At 31.4% G+C, this 17,866-nt stretch overlaps 1 protein-coding gene across 1 annotated transcript in view; it reads right to left on the reverse strand.

The window, feature by feature from the left end:
* Positions 1 to 17,866, reverse strand: part of LOC111632231 — a 122,569-nt gene that overhangs the window by 17,847 nt on the left and 86,856 nt on the right. The window contains exons 6-12 of the mRNA XM_023376608.1: positions 11,648 to 11,751; positions 11,409 to 11,534; positions 8,369 to 8,674; positions 5,323 to 5,359; positions 4,853 to 4,956; positions 4,614 to 4,739; positions 1,576 to 1,881 (exon numbers count right to left, since the gene is read on the reverse strand). Coding sequence (XP_023232376.1) covers positions 1,576 to 1,881; positions 4,614 to 4,739; positions 4,853 to 4,956; positions 5,323 to 5,359; positions 8,369 to 8,674; positions 11,409 to 11,534; positions 11,648 to 11,751 — 1,109 coding nt within the window. The remainder of the gene's footprint in view (positions 1 to 1,575; positions 1,882 to 4,613; positions 4,740 to 4,852; positions 4,957 to 5,322; positions 5,360 to 8,368; positions 8,675 to 11,408; positions 11,535 to 11,647; positions 11,752 to 17,866) is intronic.

Raw genomic sequence — 17,866 nt, forward strand, 5'->3', positions numbered from 1 at the left:
ACGAAAAGAACCGAGTCGAATTAATTAAGTCGGAAAAAAGAAAGTGTGCATTATAATCGTGAAAATGCGAGTATTGTATTAATCTTTAAATACTGGTGTTAAATCTGTCCTATAATATCATGACGACTTCTGTAAATCGAGTTATCCGATAAGAATAAAATACAATACCAATATAGCTCTATCGTTGAAAAAATTCGCTTATTTTTGCTCACCTCAAGTTTTGTTTAGTAGAAATGGCTAAAAAGTGTGCAAAATACGTACGGAAATAAGGTATTACAGCACCACCTGTATTGGACGACCACCTGTCTAAAAGACCACTTTTTGAAGGAACCGTGGGTGGTCGCCATAGACAGGTTTTACTGTATAACTTTCTTATTTTTCATCTCCGGTCCAAAAGTAGGGTACCGTTGAACTCATCTTGGTCTCCTCAGTTCAAACATATACTCAGAGTCCTGAAATTCCATAGGTGGTAATCTACAGTACAGCCAAAGTTTTAATATTATCATCATAAACTGATAATACTTTTGGTTTGATAAAATTAGAGGCTAATAGTTTAATAAAACAAACATTTTCTATGTAAAGATGAGATATTAAAGACTTTTTGGATTGGAAGAAGGCATTAAACTCATTGAATAAATAAAAATATATATTTATAAAATAATAGAAAAGCTCTAACATACGGATTCTGCATTTGATTAAAAATAAACTGACATTGTTGATTTGTTTCTTCAAATTCTGCGACTTGAAAAACTTCAAACAACACATCCCATTGATCTATTACACACAATCTACACATGTTGATAATGCTAGCCATTGTGTTTTGCTGGAACTTATAATTTTAAGCTGTGACTTTTTCGTATAATCTTGGAATTCAAACAGTATTGATTGTCGCTTTGGACTTTGAGGAAAATATGTATATAAACTTTGCAGTAAATTTTCAATATTAGATGGTATCTCATCAGCAGCACTAATAGCTACTAGGTGCACACTATGAAAAATGCAAGAATTTATTATTACATTATTATTATTTGCTAACAAGTGAGTTTTAAAAGATTCTTTGTCTCTCATCATTACATTTGCATTGTCTGAACAATATCCTACTATTTGACTTTCGTTTATCTGATATGCTTGCAAAACTTTTTAAAATAAAGAATATAAACTTATAATAAAGAATATTCCTTTTGCTGTATCACTATCAGAATCAACATGGACAATATCTAAGAAATTTGTTTTTACTGATTATTAAAAAATATTTGACAAGAATAAACATTGATTGGAAATATCTGTGCTTTAGTCTAACAGAACAGAAATTTTTTTATTTTGCAAATTATTTTTTAAATTTTTTCTTATAGTGGCACCAAAAACGTTTTCAATTAAACTCGTACATTTTGTCTGTTTTAATTCCATTTGCTTTGCTGTGTCAGAATCATCAAAACAAATTTTTACCAACTTTGACAATGTGATCAATAGATTGGAAACTGAAATTACGTGAAGCAACTAATAAAGAGTACTGTAATTCTGCAATAACCTTTTTCAAAGATTTAGATATAAAAAATGACTGAGAAATATCTGCACCTTGATGCATTTTGTTGGTGCTTATTACTTTTACAATGTTTCACTAAATCAAATTTTTTTGAATTTAGAATTACATTACAAAATTTATATTTACCATCTTCTGATTCTGCTAGCCATTTAGAAAATTGTGCATCTTTCATCCACTTTTTTGTGAATTTCTGCTTTCTGTACTTGTTTGTTGCCTGTTCAGAAATTCCCAATTTAGCCTTTCTAGTATATTGACTAAGTTCCTTGTCCGATGAAGTGTCACTTTTCTCTTTTTCTGTATCATCTTTTGCACTGCTAGGGCCAGGTTGCAGTTCTGAACTAATGTTTTTGGAGAAAAATGTCAATAATGTTGACTTTTTACTAGATTTATCCATTTGAATTGAAGTAATACTGAATATGTTTTATTAAACAGTTTAAAGATCAGTTACTAAATGAAAATCACTTTTTTAAACTTGATGTTGCTAATTCAGAAAAATTATAATAAAAAATAACACTTGAAAAAATAAAAGAAAATATTACATAGGTATACCAGCAGCGGATCAAGTCAAGTGGGGGCCCAAGTGGTAAAAATTTTGGGGACCTCAAACTTAAGTTAGAAAAAAAGTTTCAAGATAACTTTCATTAAGTTATTAACATAAAAGAAAAGCAATCAAAAATTTCATACCTAACACATTAAATTTATTTTTAAAAAAAACATTTTTTACATAAATTGCCGTCTTGTTTTACGGCCCACCAGTGGCCAAGCATTTCGATTTCTTGAACACTGGGAGTTTTGGGGACCTCGAACTTAAGTTAGAAAAAAAAAGTTTTAAGATGGTGGCACATGAAAAATTCCCTGAGCAGATTAATTTTTTTACAAAATGTTACTTTTACAGATTTCAATCTCTGCATACTGCACACCGAACGGTCATGGATTCGTGCCTGGCCAGGATGGGCTAGCCATGTGAAGTTTTACAGGTTTTCTCCTTGTCTGTAACACCTAAGTAGAGGCCAGTTACCCTTAAAAAGACCCTGGAAAGCATTCCCCCTAAGCAGATCGCCCAAGTGTTGAGTTACCAAAACTTAACTAAACAAACCGTCTTGTTTTATTTTTTTGAAAGTTGTCAATTATTTTGGGAGTATCAATTCAATTAAATTCCTGCTCTATATACAGAATGGCCATGTTATTTAATCTTTCGTCTCCCATAGTACTCCTTAAATAATTTTTACCTGCTTTAAAACAGAAGACCTTTCTCCTGACGCATTAGATGAAAGAATTATTTTAAAAATTTTTAATAATATTTCAACATTTGGAAATGTGCAAGACATTTCTTTGGTTCAGACAATGCAACTGAGGTATATACCAAATATGCATAAAACTATAAAGCAGAAAATATCATAGAATTACTGCACGCCTTTTATAACCTTGGGACTAAGATTTTATTCTGAAGTTACCACATTTTCGATTTAGCAATCTGAAAAATTCCCTGGGCAGATTTATTTTTCTTACAAAATGTTACTTTTACAGATTTCTAGCTCTGCACACTATAAAAATCTAGAAATACAGTTTTGTCTATAGTCATAATATTAGTTGTTGCCAGATTTTTCTCTACTTTATAGTAGAGAAAAATCTGTAAATTTGAAAACTATAAAAATTAATTTATATTTCTCAAAAATAAATTTCAAAATTTCAAAAGTCACTAGTTTTGGCTGATTTGTTTGCGGTCACCACTACATCGCTACATCCCTGTAAAAGTTGCTATTGTGGCGACAAGTCACCATGGTTGGGAACACTGACCAAGCTTTAAGTTGTGACAAGTGACAAATTTCTTTGGACTACACATGCAAGATTATCTCAGCTGCTTCATGTTCTCTTCAGGAAGCCAATCTGGTAATGTGCACACTTCCTATTTCTTTAAACTGATCAAACTATTGAATTACAGTCTTGTCTGTAAGCACATCTTGAACATAAATTAGGCAACATTGATGTTGCACTGGTGTGACTGATTTAAACTTAAAATATCACAACACAATGCTTTCTGTTGCACAGTTGCTATTATACTGACTGAGCTGACTTGCAGTAGTCATTGCACTTAGTATGTACTACTGTACATACTAAGCGCAATATGTACTACTGTATGTACTACTGTACATACTAAGTGACCAAAAAGAAAACTCAATTTTTTCACACAGTTTAATAAAACAATCAGTGATTGACATTATTACCTAAGATATTTGACATTGAAATTTCAGACACTTTTTTCAATAATCCTATATATATAGATCCAATTGATTAAACTGATTGATTATATACCAGTTCTTTTCAATTGCATCTGTGTCCAAAATAACTTCTTGATTCATAAATTGAACATAAAATTCAATTTATAGTAAAAAAAAATCCATGTTATTACTGAAAAATTTTTTCAATAATTTTTCAATTAATTTTCCCATTTTTAACTTTTCATTTGATAGTTCAGCACTTCAAGCAACCTTTACAGCTCCAGTGGTATGTGTTTACACCTTAGCAAACGTTTTCAACCTCATCGAGGTCTTCATCAGGCTACTTTAATTAGGAATTCTAACGTGTTTGGAACAGAATGTATACAATTCAAAATTTAAACACATACCACTGGAGTTGTAAAGGTTGTTTGAAGTGCTGAATTGTAACTCCTCTAGTGTTGGAAGACGTTTATTTCTCATTTGATAGTCTTCAAACATGAAAAAGTGAAATATAGTAGTTATACAAATAAAACAAATAAAATATAAAGAGATTTATTTTAAAAATGCATTTCTTTACTAAATCTTTGAACTGTTGTTTTTATTAATATAAACAAAATCTTATGTTTATTTAATCTTTTTAGTATTTCAGCTAATTTAATAACAATACTATAAAATGATACAAAAACTGCTACTACAAAATTCATAAAATGTATAAATACATTTCTATAAAAAGGTCTTGTAAATTTCTATTAGCTATTTAATAATTAGTGATAAAAGAGCAAAAGTTATTCTAGTATTCTTACATTTTCAATAAATTATATTATTTCTAAATCAAAATGATCAATACTCACCCATTTTCACTCTCATTACTTGAGTATGTTCGACCTTTAGGACAATAGCATGTAACTGCATCACAACGAGAATATGAAAATAATAAATCACTATAAGCATTTTCCTCCAGTTCCCATGAAGCATCCCTAAATTTAAAATTTAACCATTATATATTATTCAAAATAAAATAAAATTATTATTAATCAAATTTTCATTTAAAAAATCTCATCAAATTTTATGAAATATATTAGAAATTTACCTTGAAGGAATGTAAATTCCTTGTTTTTTCATTGCTTCCACAAATAAATCAACATTGTTGCAGAGAGGGCATTTAAAAAAATATCCAGTGCTCAAAGCTAATTTCTAATATGAAATGATTTTATATCAAAAATTTATAGCACTACTTTTATGTTTTTAAACTTTAATTAAATCTAGGGCTATTAACTTATTTTCATCAGAATATATTCTACAATTTAACTTTTCAGTTTTATAATTTTTAAAATAAGTACAAAATAAAATCATCAAAATTGCTTAAAATAATTACATAAATTTAAATTTTATTTTTAAAATATACACAGTTTTATAGTTTAATGACTTATCAGTTAATTATAAATCATTGAACTATAAAGTTGCGAATANTTGCTATGGATGTCTGCCTACTGCAGTTCAGCCACAATCCGCTACAGTTTGCCTTTATTATCAGTTTGAAATGGAGGGGTTCTATAATACCTGCAGGGTTCCATAATACCATCTTTTCCTCCAACACCTATAGAATTTCGGGACTTTGAGTATATATCTGAACCTGAGGGGAACCAAGACGAGTTCAATGATATCTACTTTTGGACCGGAGATGAAAAATAAGAAAGTTATCACATTTTTTCCCGGCAATCGCTCAATGATCGGGAGTCACATCGTTCTCTCCGCTCTCCTATCACGTGTTTAATAGGTAGTCTGACAAGTCGGCCATATATACCTTCAACAGAGACAGATGTTGATCCACAAACACACTGATCGTCTGCAGTTGGAGTTAAGTCCTTTTCACACACCCCTGTGCTCCTCGACCTTGGGGCCTATGGCCCCTCAGCTGCCGACACGCTTGCTATCGTGGCTTGTCCAACAAACCTAACCTATCCCTCCGGGAGATGACTGTCACCGTTAGGTGGTGGAAAAATCTGAAATGGCGTGGAATGCACTGTGAAAGGCAAGCAATCATAAATACAGTGAAAACTGCTTAGGCAACCACCTGCATTCGACGGGCACCTGCCAAAATGGGCAAAAATTTCTGGCACGGAATAGTTTATCCATAGAGTCTTCGTATAAGTTACCTGTATTAAACTACCACCTGCATAACGCGACCGCAGGCATCGATTTTTGGTCTGAAACAACATACAGCACCTGTAATAAGCGACCACTTTCACGAATGTATCTGGTCTAAACTATTGTAAGAACCCATCTCAACAACGTTTCCACCTCTTAATATAATGAATTAGTCTAAACTCTCGTTCGAACCCATCCCGGGCACATCTCCCACCCTTGAAATTAGGTGCAGGTGTTAATAAATTAGTCTAGCAACAAAGGAAATTCATTTCAGTTTGTTGGAAAATGTCCGAAATGCAAAGTGCTGTCGTTAGAAGATCGTATTAAAGTTATCACAACAGCAATTAGCGGCGAAGTTTAACTGTGGGAAAACAAAATTTATTTTACCCTAGACCTACAGTATTTTCCTTGGGGGTGTAAAATATTGTACACGATACAATTAATCGGCTGATCTCATCGTTTGATAAAATCTATTTTTATTTATTTATTTTGAAGCTCATATACAGTACACGTGCGATAAATAGTTTCTGTATCAACCTACCTTATTTCCACGATATTTTTAGAAAAATAATATCCAAGTAATTTTCGCAGGCAAAATATTCAAAAAACAATAAACGCATTAATGCAAAAATCAGTTTTACTTCCTTTTTCGATTCCGCGATTGTAATGAAATCGTATAATGAGAAAAAATAATAAAATCGTTTTATTATTAATTAATAATTTTTCTTATTGTACTTAATTAATTAAGAAAATATTAAATATTAAAAAATACAGTATTTTTAAAGTTAAAATAAGATTAAACTAACGAAAACCAAAAGCAAAGTGATGGAGAGATACGACGCGCACGTATATTGATGACGTAATACACGTAACTGAGGAGCGAACGAAAAGAACCGAGTCGAATTAATTAAGTCGGAAAAAAGAAAGTGTGCATTATAATCGTGAAAATGCGAGTATTGTATTAATCTTTAAATACTGGTGTTAAATCTGTCCTATAATATCACGACGACTTCTGTAAATCGAGTTATCCGATAAGAATAAAATACAATACCAATATAGCTCTATCGTTGAAAAAATTCGCTTATTTTTGCTCACCTCAAGTTTTGTTTAGTAGAAATGGCTAAAAAGTGTGCAAAATACGTACGGAAATAAGGTATTACAGCACCACCTGTATTGGACGACCACCTGTCTAAAAGACCACTTTTTGAAGGAACCGTGGGTGGTCGCCATAGACAGGTTTTACTGTATAACTTTCTTATTTTTCATCTCCGGTCCAAAAGTAGGGTACCGTTGAACTCATCTTGGTCTCCTCAGTTCAAACATATACTCAGAGTCCTGAAATTCCATAGGTGGTAATCTACAGTACAGCCAAAGTTTTAATATTATCATCATAAACTGATAATACTTTTGGTTTGATAAAATTAGAGGCTAATAGTTTAATAAAACAAACATTTTCTATGTAAAGATGAGATATTAAAGACTTTTTGGATTGGAAGAAGGCATTAAACTCATTGAATAAATAAAAATATATATTTATAAAATAATAGAAAAGCTCTAACATACGGATTCTGCATTTGATTAAAAATAAACTGACATTGTTGATTTGTTTCTTCAAATTCTGCGACTTGAAAAACTTCAAACAACACATCCCATTGATCTATTACACACAATCTACACATGTTGATAATGCTAGCCATTGTGTTTTGCTGGAACTTATAATTTTAAGCTGTGACTTTTTCGTATAATCTTGGAATTCAAACAGTATTGATTGTCGCTTTGGACTTTGAGGAAAATATGTATATAAACTTTGCAGTAAATTTTCAATATTAGATGGTATCTCATCAGCAGCACTAATAGCTACTAGGTGCACACTATGAAAAATGCAAGAATTTATTATTACATTATTATTATTTGCTAACAAGTGAGTTTTAAAAGATTCTTTGTCTCTCATCATTACATTTGCATTGTCTGAACAATATCCTACTATTTGACTTTCGTTTATCTGATATGCTTGCAAAACTTTTTAAAATAAAGAATATAAACTTATAATAAAGAATATTCCTTTTGCTGTATCACTATCAGAATCAACATGGACAATATCTAAGAAATTTGTTTTTACTGATTATTAAAAAATATTTGACAAGAATAAACATTGATTGGAAATATCTGTGCTTTAGTCTAACAGAACAGAAATTTTTTTATTTTGCAAATTATTTTTTAAATTTTTTCTTATAGTGGCACCAAAAACGTTTTCAATTAAACTCGTACATTTTGTCTGTTTTAATTCCATTTGCTTTGCTGTGTCAGAATCATCAAAACAAATTTTTACCAACTTTGACAATGTGATCAATAGATTGGAAACTGAAATTACGTGAAGCAACTAATAAAGAGTACTGTAATTCTGCAATAACCTTTTTCAAAGATTTAGATATAAAAAATGACTGAGAAATATCTGCACCTTGATGCATTTTGTTGGTGCTTATTACTTTTACAATGTTTCACTAAATCAAATTTTTTTGAATTTAGAATTACATTACAAAATTTATATTTACCATCTTCTGATTCTGCTAGCCATTTAGAAAATTGTGCATCTTTCATCCACTTTTTTGTGAATTTCTGCTTTCTGTACTTGTTTGTTGCCTGTTCAGAAATTCCCAATTTAGCCTTTCTAGTATATTGACTAAGTTCCTTGTCCGATGAAGTGTCACTTTTCTCTTTTTCTGTATCATCTTTTGCACTGCTAGGGCCAGGTTGCAGTTCTGAACTAATGTTTTTGGAGAAAAATGTCAATAATGTTGACTTTTTACTAGATTTATCCATTTGAATTGAAGTAATACTGAATATGTTTTATTAAACAGTTTAAAGATCAGTTACTAAATGAAAATCACTTTTTTAAACTTGATGTTGCTAATTCAGAAAAATTATAATAAAAAATAACACTTGAAAAAATAAAAGAAAATATTACATAGGTATACCAGCAGCGGATCAAGTCAAGTGGGGGCCCAAGTGGTAAAAATTTTGGGGACCTCAAACTTAAGTTAGAAAAAAAGTTTCAAGATAACTTTCATTAAGTTATTAACATAAAAGAAAAGCAATCAAAAATTTCATACCTAACACATTAAATTTATTTTTAAAAAAAACATTTTTTACATAAATTGCCGTCTTGTTTTACGGCCCACCAGTGGCCAAGCATTTCGATTTCTTGAACACTGGGAGTTTTGGGGACCTCGAACTTAAGTTAGAAAAAAAAAGTTTTAAGATGGTGGCACATGAAAAATTCCCTGAGCAGATTAATTTTTTTACAAAATGTTACTTTTACAGATTTCAATCTCTGCATACTGCACACCGAACGGTCATGGATTCGTGCCTGGCCAGGATGGGCTAGCCATGTGAAGTTTTACAGGTTTTCTCCTTGTCTGTAACACCTAAGTAGAGGCCAGTTACCCTTAAAAAGACCCTGGAAAGCATTCCCCCTAAGCAGATCGCCCAAGTGTTGAGTTACCAAAACTTAACTAAACAAACCGTCTTGTTTTATTTTTTTGAAAGTTGTCAATTATTTTGGGAGTATCAATTCAATTAAATTCCTGCTCTATATACAGAATGGCCATGTTATTTAATCTTTCGTCTCCCATAGTACTCCTTAAATAATTTTTACCTGCTTTAAAACAGAAGACCTTTCTCCTGACGCATTAGATGAAAGAATTATTTTAAAAATTTTTAATAATATTTCAACATTTGGAAATGTGCAAGACATTTCTTTGGTTCAGACAATGCAACTGAGGTATATACCAAATATGCATAAAACTATAAAGCAGAAAATATCATAGAATTACTGCACGCCTTTTATAACCTTGGGACTAAGATTTTATTCTGAAGTTACCACATTTTCGATTTAGCAATCTGAAAAATTCCCTGGGCAGATTTATTTTTCTTACAAAATGTTACTTTTACAGATTTCTAGCTCTGCACACTATAAAAATCTAGAAATACAGTTTTGTCTATAGTCATAATATTAGTTGTTGCCAGATTTTTCTCTACTTTATAGTAGAGAAAAATCTGTAAATTTGAAAACTATAAAAATTAATTTATATTTCTCAAAAATAAATTTCAAAATTTCAAAAGTCACTAGTTTTGGCTGATTTGTTTGCGGTCACCACTACATCGCTACATCCCTGTAAAAGTTGCTATTGTGGCGACAAGTCACCATGGTTGGGAACACTGACCAAGCTTTAAGTTGTGACAAGTGACAAATTTCTTTGGACTACACATGCAAGATTATCTCAGCTGCTTCATGTTCTCTTCAGGAAGCCAATCTGGTAATGTGCACACTTCCTATTTCTTTAAACTGATCAAACTATTGAATTACAGTCTTGTCTGTAAGCACATCTTGAACATAAATTAGGCAACATTGATGTTGCACTGGTGTGACTGATTTAAACTTAAAATATCACAACACAATGCTTTCTGTTGTACAGTTGCTATTATACTGACTGAGCTGACTTGCAGTAGTCATTGCACTTAGTATGTACTACTGTACATACTAAGCGCAATATGTACTACTGTATGTACTACTGTACATACTAAGTGACCAAAAAGAAAACTCAATTTTTTCACACAGTTTAATAAAACAATCAGTGATTGACATTATTACCTAAGATATTTGACATTGAAATTTCAGACACTTTTTTCAATAATCCTATATATATAGATCCAATTGATTAAACTGATTGATTATATACCAGTTCTTTTCAATTGCATCTGTGTCCAAAATAACTTCTTGATTCATAAATTGAACATAAAATTCAATTTATAGTAAAAAAAAATCCATAAGTTATTACTGAAAAATTTTTTCAATAATTTTTCAATTAATTTTCCCATTTTTAACTTTTCATTTGATAGTTCAGCACTTCAAGCAACCTTTACAGCTCCAGTGGTATGTGTTTACACCTTAGCAAACGTTTTCAACCTCATCGAGGTCTTCATCAGGCTACTTTAATTAGGAATTCTAACGTGTTTGGAACAGAATGTATACAATTCAAAATTTAAACACATACCACTGGAGTTGTAAAGGTTGTTTGAAGTGCTGAATTGTAACTCCTCTAGTGTTGGAAGACGTTTATTTCTCATTTGATAGTCTTCAAACATGAAAAAGTGAAATATAGTAGTTATACAAATAAAACAAATAAAATATAAAGAGATTTATTTTAAAAATGCATTTCTTTACTAAATCTTTGAACTGTTGTTTTTATTAATATAAACAAAATCTTATGTTTATTTAATCTTTTTAGTATTTCAGCTAATTTAATAACAATACTATAAAATGATACAAAAACTGCTACTACAAAATTCATAAAATGTATAAATACATTTCTATAAAAAGGTCTTGTAAATTTCTATTAGCTATTTAATAATTAGTGATAAAAGAGCAAAAGTTATTCTAGTATTCTTACATTTTCAATAAATTATATTATTTCTAAATCAAAATGATCAATACTCACCCATTTTCACTCTCATTACTTGAGTATGTTCGACCTTTAGGACAATAGCATGTAACTGCATCACAACGAGAATATGAAAATAATAAATCACTATAAGCATTTTCCTCCAGTTCCCATGAAGCATCCCTAAATTTAAAATTTAACCATTATATATTATTCAAAATAAAATAAAATTATTATTAATCAAATTTTCATTTAAAAAATCTCATCAAATTTTATGAAATATATTAGAAATTTACCTTGAAGGAATGTAAATTCCTTGTTTTTTCATTGCTTCCACAAATAAATCAACATTGTTGCAGAGAGGGCATTTAAAAAAATATCCAGTGCTCAAAGCTAATTTCTAATATGAAATGATTTTATATCAAAAATTTATAGCACTACTTTTATGTTTTTAAACTTTAATTAAATCTAGGGCTATTAACTTATTTTCATCAGAATATATTCTACAATTTAACTTTTCAGTTTTATAATTTTTAAAATAAGTACAAAATAAAATCATCAAAATTGCTTAAAATAATTACATAAATTTAAATTTTATTTTTAAAATATACACAGTTTTATAGTTTAATGACTTATCAGTTAATTATAAATCATTGAACTATAAAGTTGCGAATATTGTGCGTAGTAGATTGTACAATGTACATAGAATATTGTACATTGATGCATAACTGACTTTTTTCTTCTAGACCTGATTCAATTACAAATTATTATTATTATTATTATTAACTGCATAAAAAATCAGAAACATAAAACAAACAAAAGAAAAAAAAACAAATGAATATTTCAATACAAAATTGATTAATTAAAATTTTTTCTGAGATTTTTAACAATAGTAATTCAATAAATTCCAAAAATAAAATGAATTAGTGTTTTAAATAGTGATAAAACATCAATATCAAACATTTTTGAAATTATATATTATTTTATTGTCAAAAGTATGACATTAAATAATATCAGACAGAAGTTACAGATATTAGAGAGGTTGAGGCGCACGTTTTAAACGTGTAAACGTGTACGTGTGACGTTCGGCGCCGCTTTCCCGTAAGCCTAAAAGTTTGACAATGGTGTTTGGATAGTCGGTGGAATCACGCTCGGCATTCCAAACACCATCGTCAAACTTTTAGGCTTATGGGAAAGCGGCGCCGAACGTCACACGTACATGTTTACACGTTTAAAACGTGCGCCTCAACCTCTCTATTATTTAAATCATAAAGTAAACATTTAAATTCTAAAAATAAATTTTAAAAATTTCAGAAAAAATATGGTTAAAATCTTCAAAGTCCAGATTTTATTGAGATAAAAAGTTTTTGAGAGTTTAAAGTCTCACCTTCAGATCAGAACATAAAGAATACAAGGTTATTCAGAAAGAATTCCATGGTTTTGTGATTTTGTGGGAGATGTATGGAACATATCATCATTATATGAGTGTACTGTACATTTGTACCTTCTAAAATGTACCTATTTGTACCATTTCTACTTCCATAAGTTTTTATGAGAATACTCTCATACACCACTGGTTCTACTCTTCACAACTGAGATTGTGCAATGCAACAAGATGGCATTCCAGAAATCTGTATGCAGTTCTTGAACACAAGCATGATTCACCAAACCTGAACATTTTCTATGCAGTGTCACAAGCTAATGTGTATGGCCTATTCTTCTTCATGGAAACCATAGTCAGAGACATCAAGTTTCTCAATATATTGCAACATTGGCTCATGCCTCAGCGACAGACTGACAGCAATGAGTTCATTTACCAACAGGATGAACCCCTCTACACTTTTACCATCCAGTACAAGAGCCATTACAACTGACAATTAGCCAACCCCTTTTGCAGAGATGAATCAGATGTGTGACAGCAGAGGATAAGACATTGATGGTGTGGACCCTCAGATCTTCCAATCTAACATTCCATGATTCCTTCTTGGGGGCTATATGAAAGATCACATCTATATGCTGCCATTAACAGCCATTTTGAATGAACTCCAAGTTTGCATTAACACTGCAATCACCCCATTGACTTGGACATGCTGCTCCGTGTTTGGGGTGAATTAGAATATCACATTGATATTTATCATGTCACTCAAGCAAGTCATGTATAGCATCTCTAACTGTCTCAAAAGAAAAGCTTTCAGAGTTTTTCTAGAAATCTGTATGTTAGTATTAGTTTGCAATAAACAGAATAATTTTTTTAAAATCAGGTCATTCTTTTAAAATAATCCTATATGAATAACATACATCAATCAAGTGAAGAACAGATTCAAACCAACATCATTTAAATTAAGCTCACATTCAAAAATAAGCTATAAAATTAGTTAAAAATAATTTTAAATATAATTTCCTGAGAATATCTGAGAATTATCTGTTTTCTAAAGTAAATCTGAAAAGAGGTGTGGGTTTTGTGTTCTAGCAATTTTTGTGAATTGTGATATGCAGTGTAGGTTACACAGAAGAAATTATAGTAATTTTTAACTAATTTTAAATATTTGAATCTGAAGATGAGACTTTAGCTTTAAAAACTGTTTTATTGTAATAAAAATTAAATTCCTGAAAAGTATTTATTCATATATTTTTTGTAGATTTTAACATGAATGATATCAATTATCAACAAACAGACAGAAATAAAAACAACTGATTTTAAAATCAAAATTTAGAGTATACTGTATATAATTTATACACTCATGTCCAAAAAGTAAGTACTGTATAATTGTCCAATTCATAGATAAAGTAAAAAAATAAACAAAATAATCAGCAGAAAATTTTTATGAACATTTCCAGATAATAACAATATCCAGGACATTGTGAAAGATTCCATTAAAAACCACAAGTTTATGTAAAATATACAGGTTCAATAAATATAGCAGTAGCATGACATTATTTCTGATGTGATTTAATCATCAAGGACAGTTTGTTACTGAGTTTTGTATGACATTGACAGTGATAATGCCTTAAATATAATTTTATGAAAGAAAGAATTATTGAAAGTCTAGAAGCCAGTTATAGACAGATGTGTTCCAAGAGTGAATGTGATGGAATGTGTCATATCTAAGCTTTCAGCCAGATTTCAAAGAACTGGAAATGTTGGATGTCAACTTGGAAGTGGGTGGTAATATTTGACATTTTTCAGCATAACCACTATTTGATATTAATACTGCATTGAAACAAAAGAATATTTGGTAGTGACTCTCAGCAGAGCTGTCTATGACCACCAGTGTTAGAGTTTTATGACAAATTTCCTACAGCAGGCTTTAGGCAAATGGCCTTTTTGCAGACATTCAATTGATTCCTGTGTTCAGAAGAAGCCATTTTAGATGATGTCAAAACAGCAACATTAAACTTTGAATGAATGGGCAATGTTCTTTTCACTGATAAGTCTGAATAATCTACAGAACAATTCTCATTGGATTAGAATCTGGAGATTCTGATACAGTCCCATGAACATCCTGGAAAAAGACAGTTTGCAGGTGGTGGTATCATGGTTTGGAACAGCATTAATGCTTAATGGCCTCACTGTGATCCATATTTTTGTAAGAGGTGTTTTACTTCAAGGTAGAGAGACAAAGTTTTGAAACCCTGTTTGAGACTTTTCTGACATGCTGTGGGTATGCAGATTTCATTTTCATGAATGATATGGATGGAAGAATGCAGCTCTATGTATGCACTTGCATATACAGAGCTGCACTCTTCAATGGCTTTCTTGGCAGTGCAGATATTCTGTGTATAAAATAGCCTGCAAGATCAACAGGCTTAATTCTTATAGAACACGTGTGGAATGCTCTAAGTCAAAGGTTTATAAAATAGTTGACATCAACCCCAGGAGTTATAAAACATTTTCAGGAATTGAAAATTAGTCACACATCAATTGAAAACAGTTCATTAAAAATTATTAGTCCAATGGATTAATCCAATGTATATGACAGTTCAGGATGTTGTAAATTTTCACATTGTAAGCAGATGTTTTCTATGAAATGATATTTAAATTAATACTAACTCATCTGATTTATTTATTTATATATTATCATCATCAATTGCATTAGCAAAACACACAAGAGGGGTCAATAAAAGATTCAGAAATCATTGAATGGGTCAACAGTCAAAAAAAAATTTGAGAATCCCAGTACTAGGGAGATGAGTTTCATGCTGTCAGCTCTAAATCAAGAACGTTCTAGGAGCTTGAAGGTAATCATGTTCAAAAATGGTCTTTGTTTCTGACAGAGATGATAATCATTATGCAGCAAGTTTACTTGCAATAGGCAACTAATTATATTAATCATTTTCCCATATATTTTCCCATATTAATCATTTTCTTTACAAAAATGTTTACTAGATTTTCTTGTTGTTTTGGTTTGATGTAATTTAGACAAAATTTTTGCTTTTCAATTGTTTTATTTCATAAAGAATATAATATTCTGCTTGCATTATATTGTTAATGCTGTTCTTGTGATATAGCTCAAATTAATAGTTATGCTTATTTTTTGGACATGAATGTATATTATAATTTCCAAAAATTTTATAATCTGTCATAAATTATAATCATTTATAAATTTCATAAAGTATTCAACTAAGTAAATCAAATGATATATATAATACTGTATACATTGAAAATGAAATTTATGCCAATAAAACAACATACTTTATTCCTCTGTCAAATAATTCACAATTTCAAATATGTAATGATTCTTTCTTGGCTCCATTATTAATTAAGTCATAATGTAGGTAATTTCTTTGTATGGTTACTGCAATTTTTCATTTGAAAACTGCAATAACAGATACTATTATACAAAAAAACCATTTTAAAAAATTCTGTAAAAACTTTTATTTACTAAAGTTTTTGGCTGTATTTTACTAAACTTCTTCAGATGGAATACAGATTTGAATGAAGTTAATTAAGAATGAATGCAACAGTATTTCAAATATAACATTCTAGAATGTTATATTCCAGATTACAAATTGGGATGTTTAAAAATAAAAATAAATTATAATAAAACAGAAATAAGTTTTTATAAACCCTTCTAATCAGGATGTGCTGGACAGAATCCATGAGTTAAACTACATCATATCCCTTGGGATTTTAAGTCTAAGGTCATAAAATCTCAGTGATGGATTCCAACTCAGTGATAAATAGAAAGATACTTCAAAGGCTGAATACACAGTAGTTGATTATGCATCTCCACTCCATAACATCTTTTGGGAGATTAGCAGGACTATGTGCTGCAGAATTATTTATAAAAGAAACCTACAATTTTCAAAATCCTACATAATCCTACATGACTTACAGGTGTGAGGAGTGGGGCTATGCCGTCCTTAAGGTGCATATTCACCGGAAACTCCTCTCGGCCAAGTGTATGGCAGCTATTGTAGCAACCAAAGCCTATCGAACTGCACCAACGGACACCCTTCTTGTCATCGCAGGACTCCCCCCTATTCAGCACGTCATCCTGAGCAGGTATATCAAAAACCTTCTCATAAACCTCAACACTCCTAATAACAACAACACTCTGACTAACAGGTCAATCAATGAACTTAAGCTCCCAGAGGCCATACACTCCATTGTCAAAGACGTTAAGGAATATGGGATCGACAAAATGGTCGAAACTGACACCACCCACCCAGCTGCAATTAAGAGCTGCAATATCTACTTCAACCATCTCCCCCTACTAAATGAGTCAACTTTTATACTGACGGCTCCAAAACAGACAACACAGTTGGCGCTGCTGTCTACCTCGACGACCCCAGTAAGAGGCACTACTGGCAATCAGTAGCCTCTCTCAACAATCACTGCACCATCAATCAGACTGAGTCGTTAGCCATCCTGCACAGTCTGAAATACATCAAAACCAATATTCAGCATTTTAAATGAACCACCATCAACATCTTAAGTGATAGCCGCACAGCTCTTCACCAATTAAACAAGGGCAATTGCCAGCTCCCCATCATCAACAACTGCCTCCAGATCATAGGAGAGATTGGTCAGGTGGTTTCTATCAACCTGTACTGGGTAAGGGGACACACTGGGATTTACGGCAATGAAAAAGCTGATGCCCTTGCCAAGAAAGCCCATACAATCACTAGTAACTGCAGCTATGCCGCCATTTCCCTGTCTGTCATCAAAAACAAGCTTAACGCTGTCATTATGGATAAATGGCAAAAGGAATGGGATGCCAGTACCACCGGGCGTCTAACTCACCAATTCCTGCCCAACATCAGCAAAAGGATGACACTCAACTTCTTCAACACCAATCACGCCATCACCCAGCTCTTGACAGCACACGGTAACTTCAGGGCCTATCTCTATCGTTTTCTTAAAAAAGGAAGCAGCACCTGCAATTGCGGAATTGAAGAAGACGAGGACCCATACCACGTAATCTTCACTTGTGCAAATCACAGGGCCCACAGGCCCCCTCTCAGGGACAGGCTTCAGGCAGAGGGTCACCATTGGCCCTGCACCCTTGAGG

This window comes from Centruroides sculpturatus, unplaced genomic scaffold (assembly GCF_000671375.1).
Source record: "Centruroides sculpturatus isolate CEXI.00-Female unplaced genomic scaffold, Cexi_2.0 scaffold619, whole genome shotgun sequence".
Lineage (NCBI taxonomy): Eukaryota > Metazoa > Arthropoda > Arachnida > Scorpiones > Buthidae > Centruroides > Centruroides sculpturatus.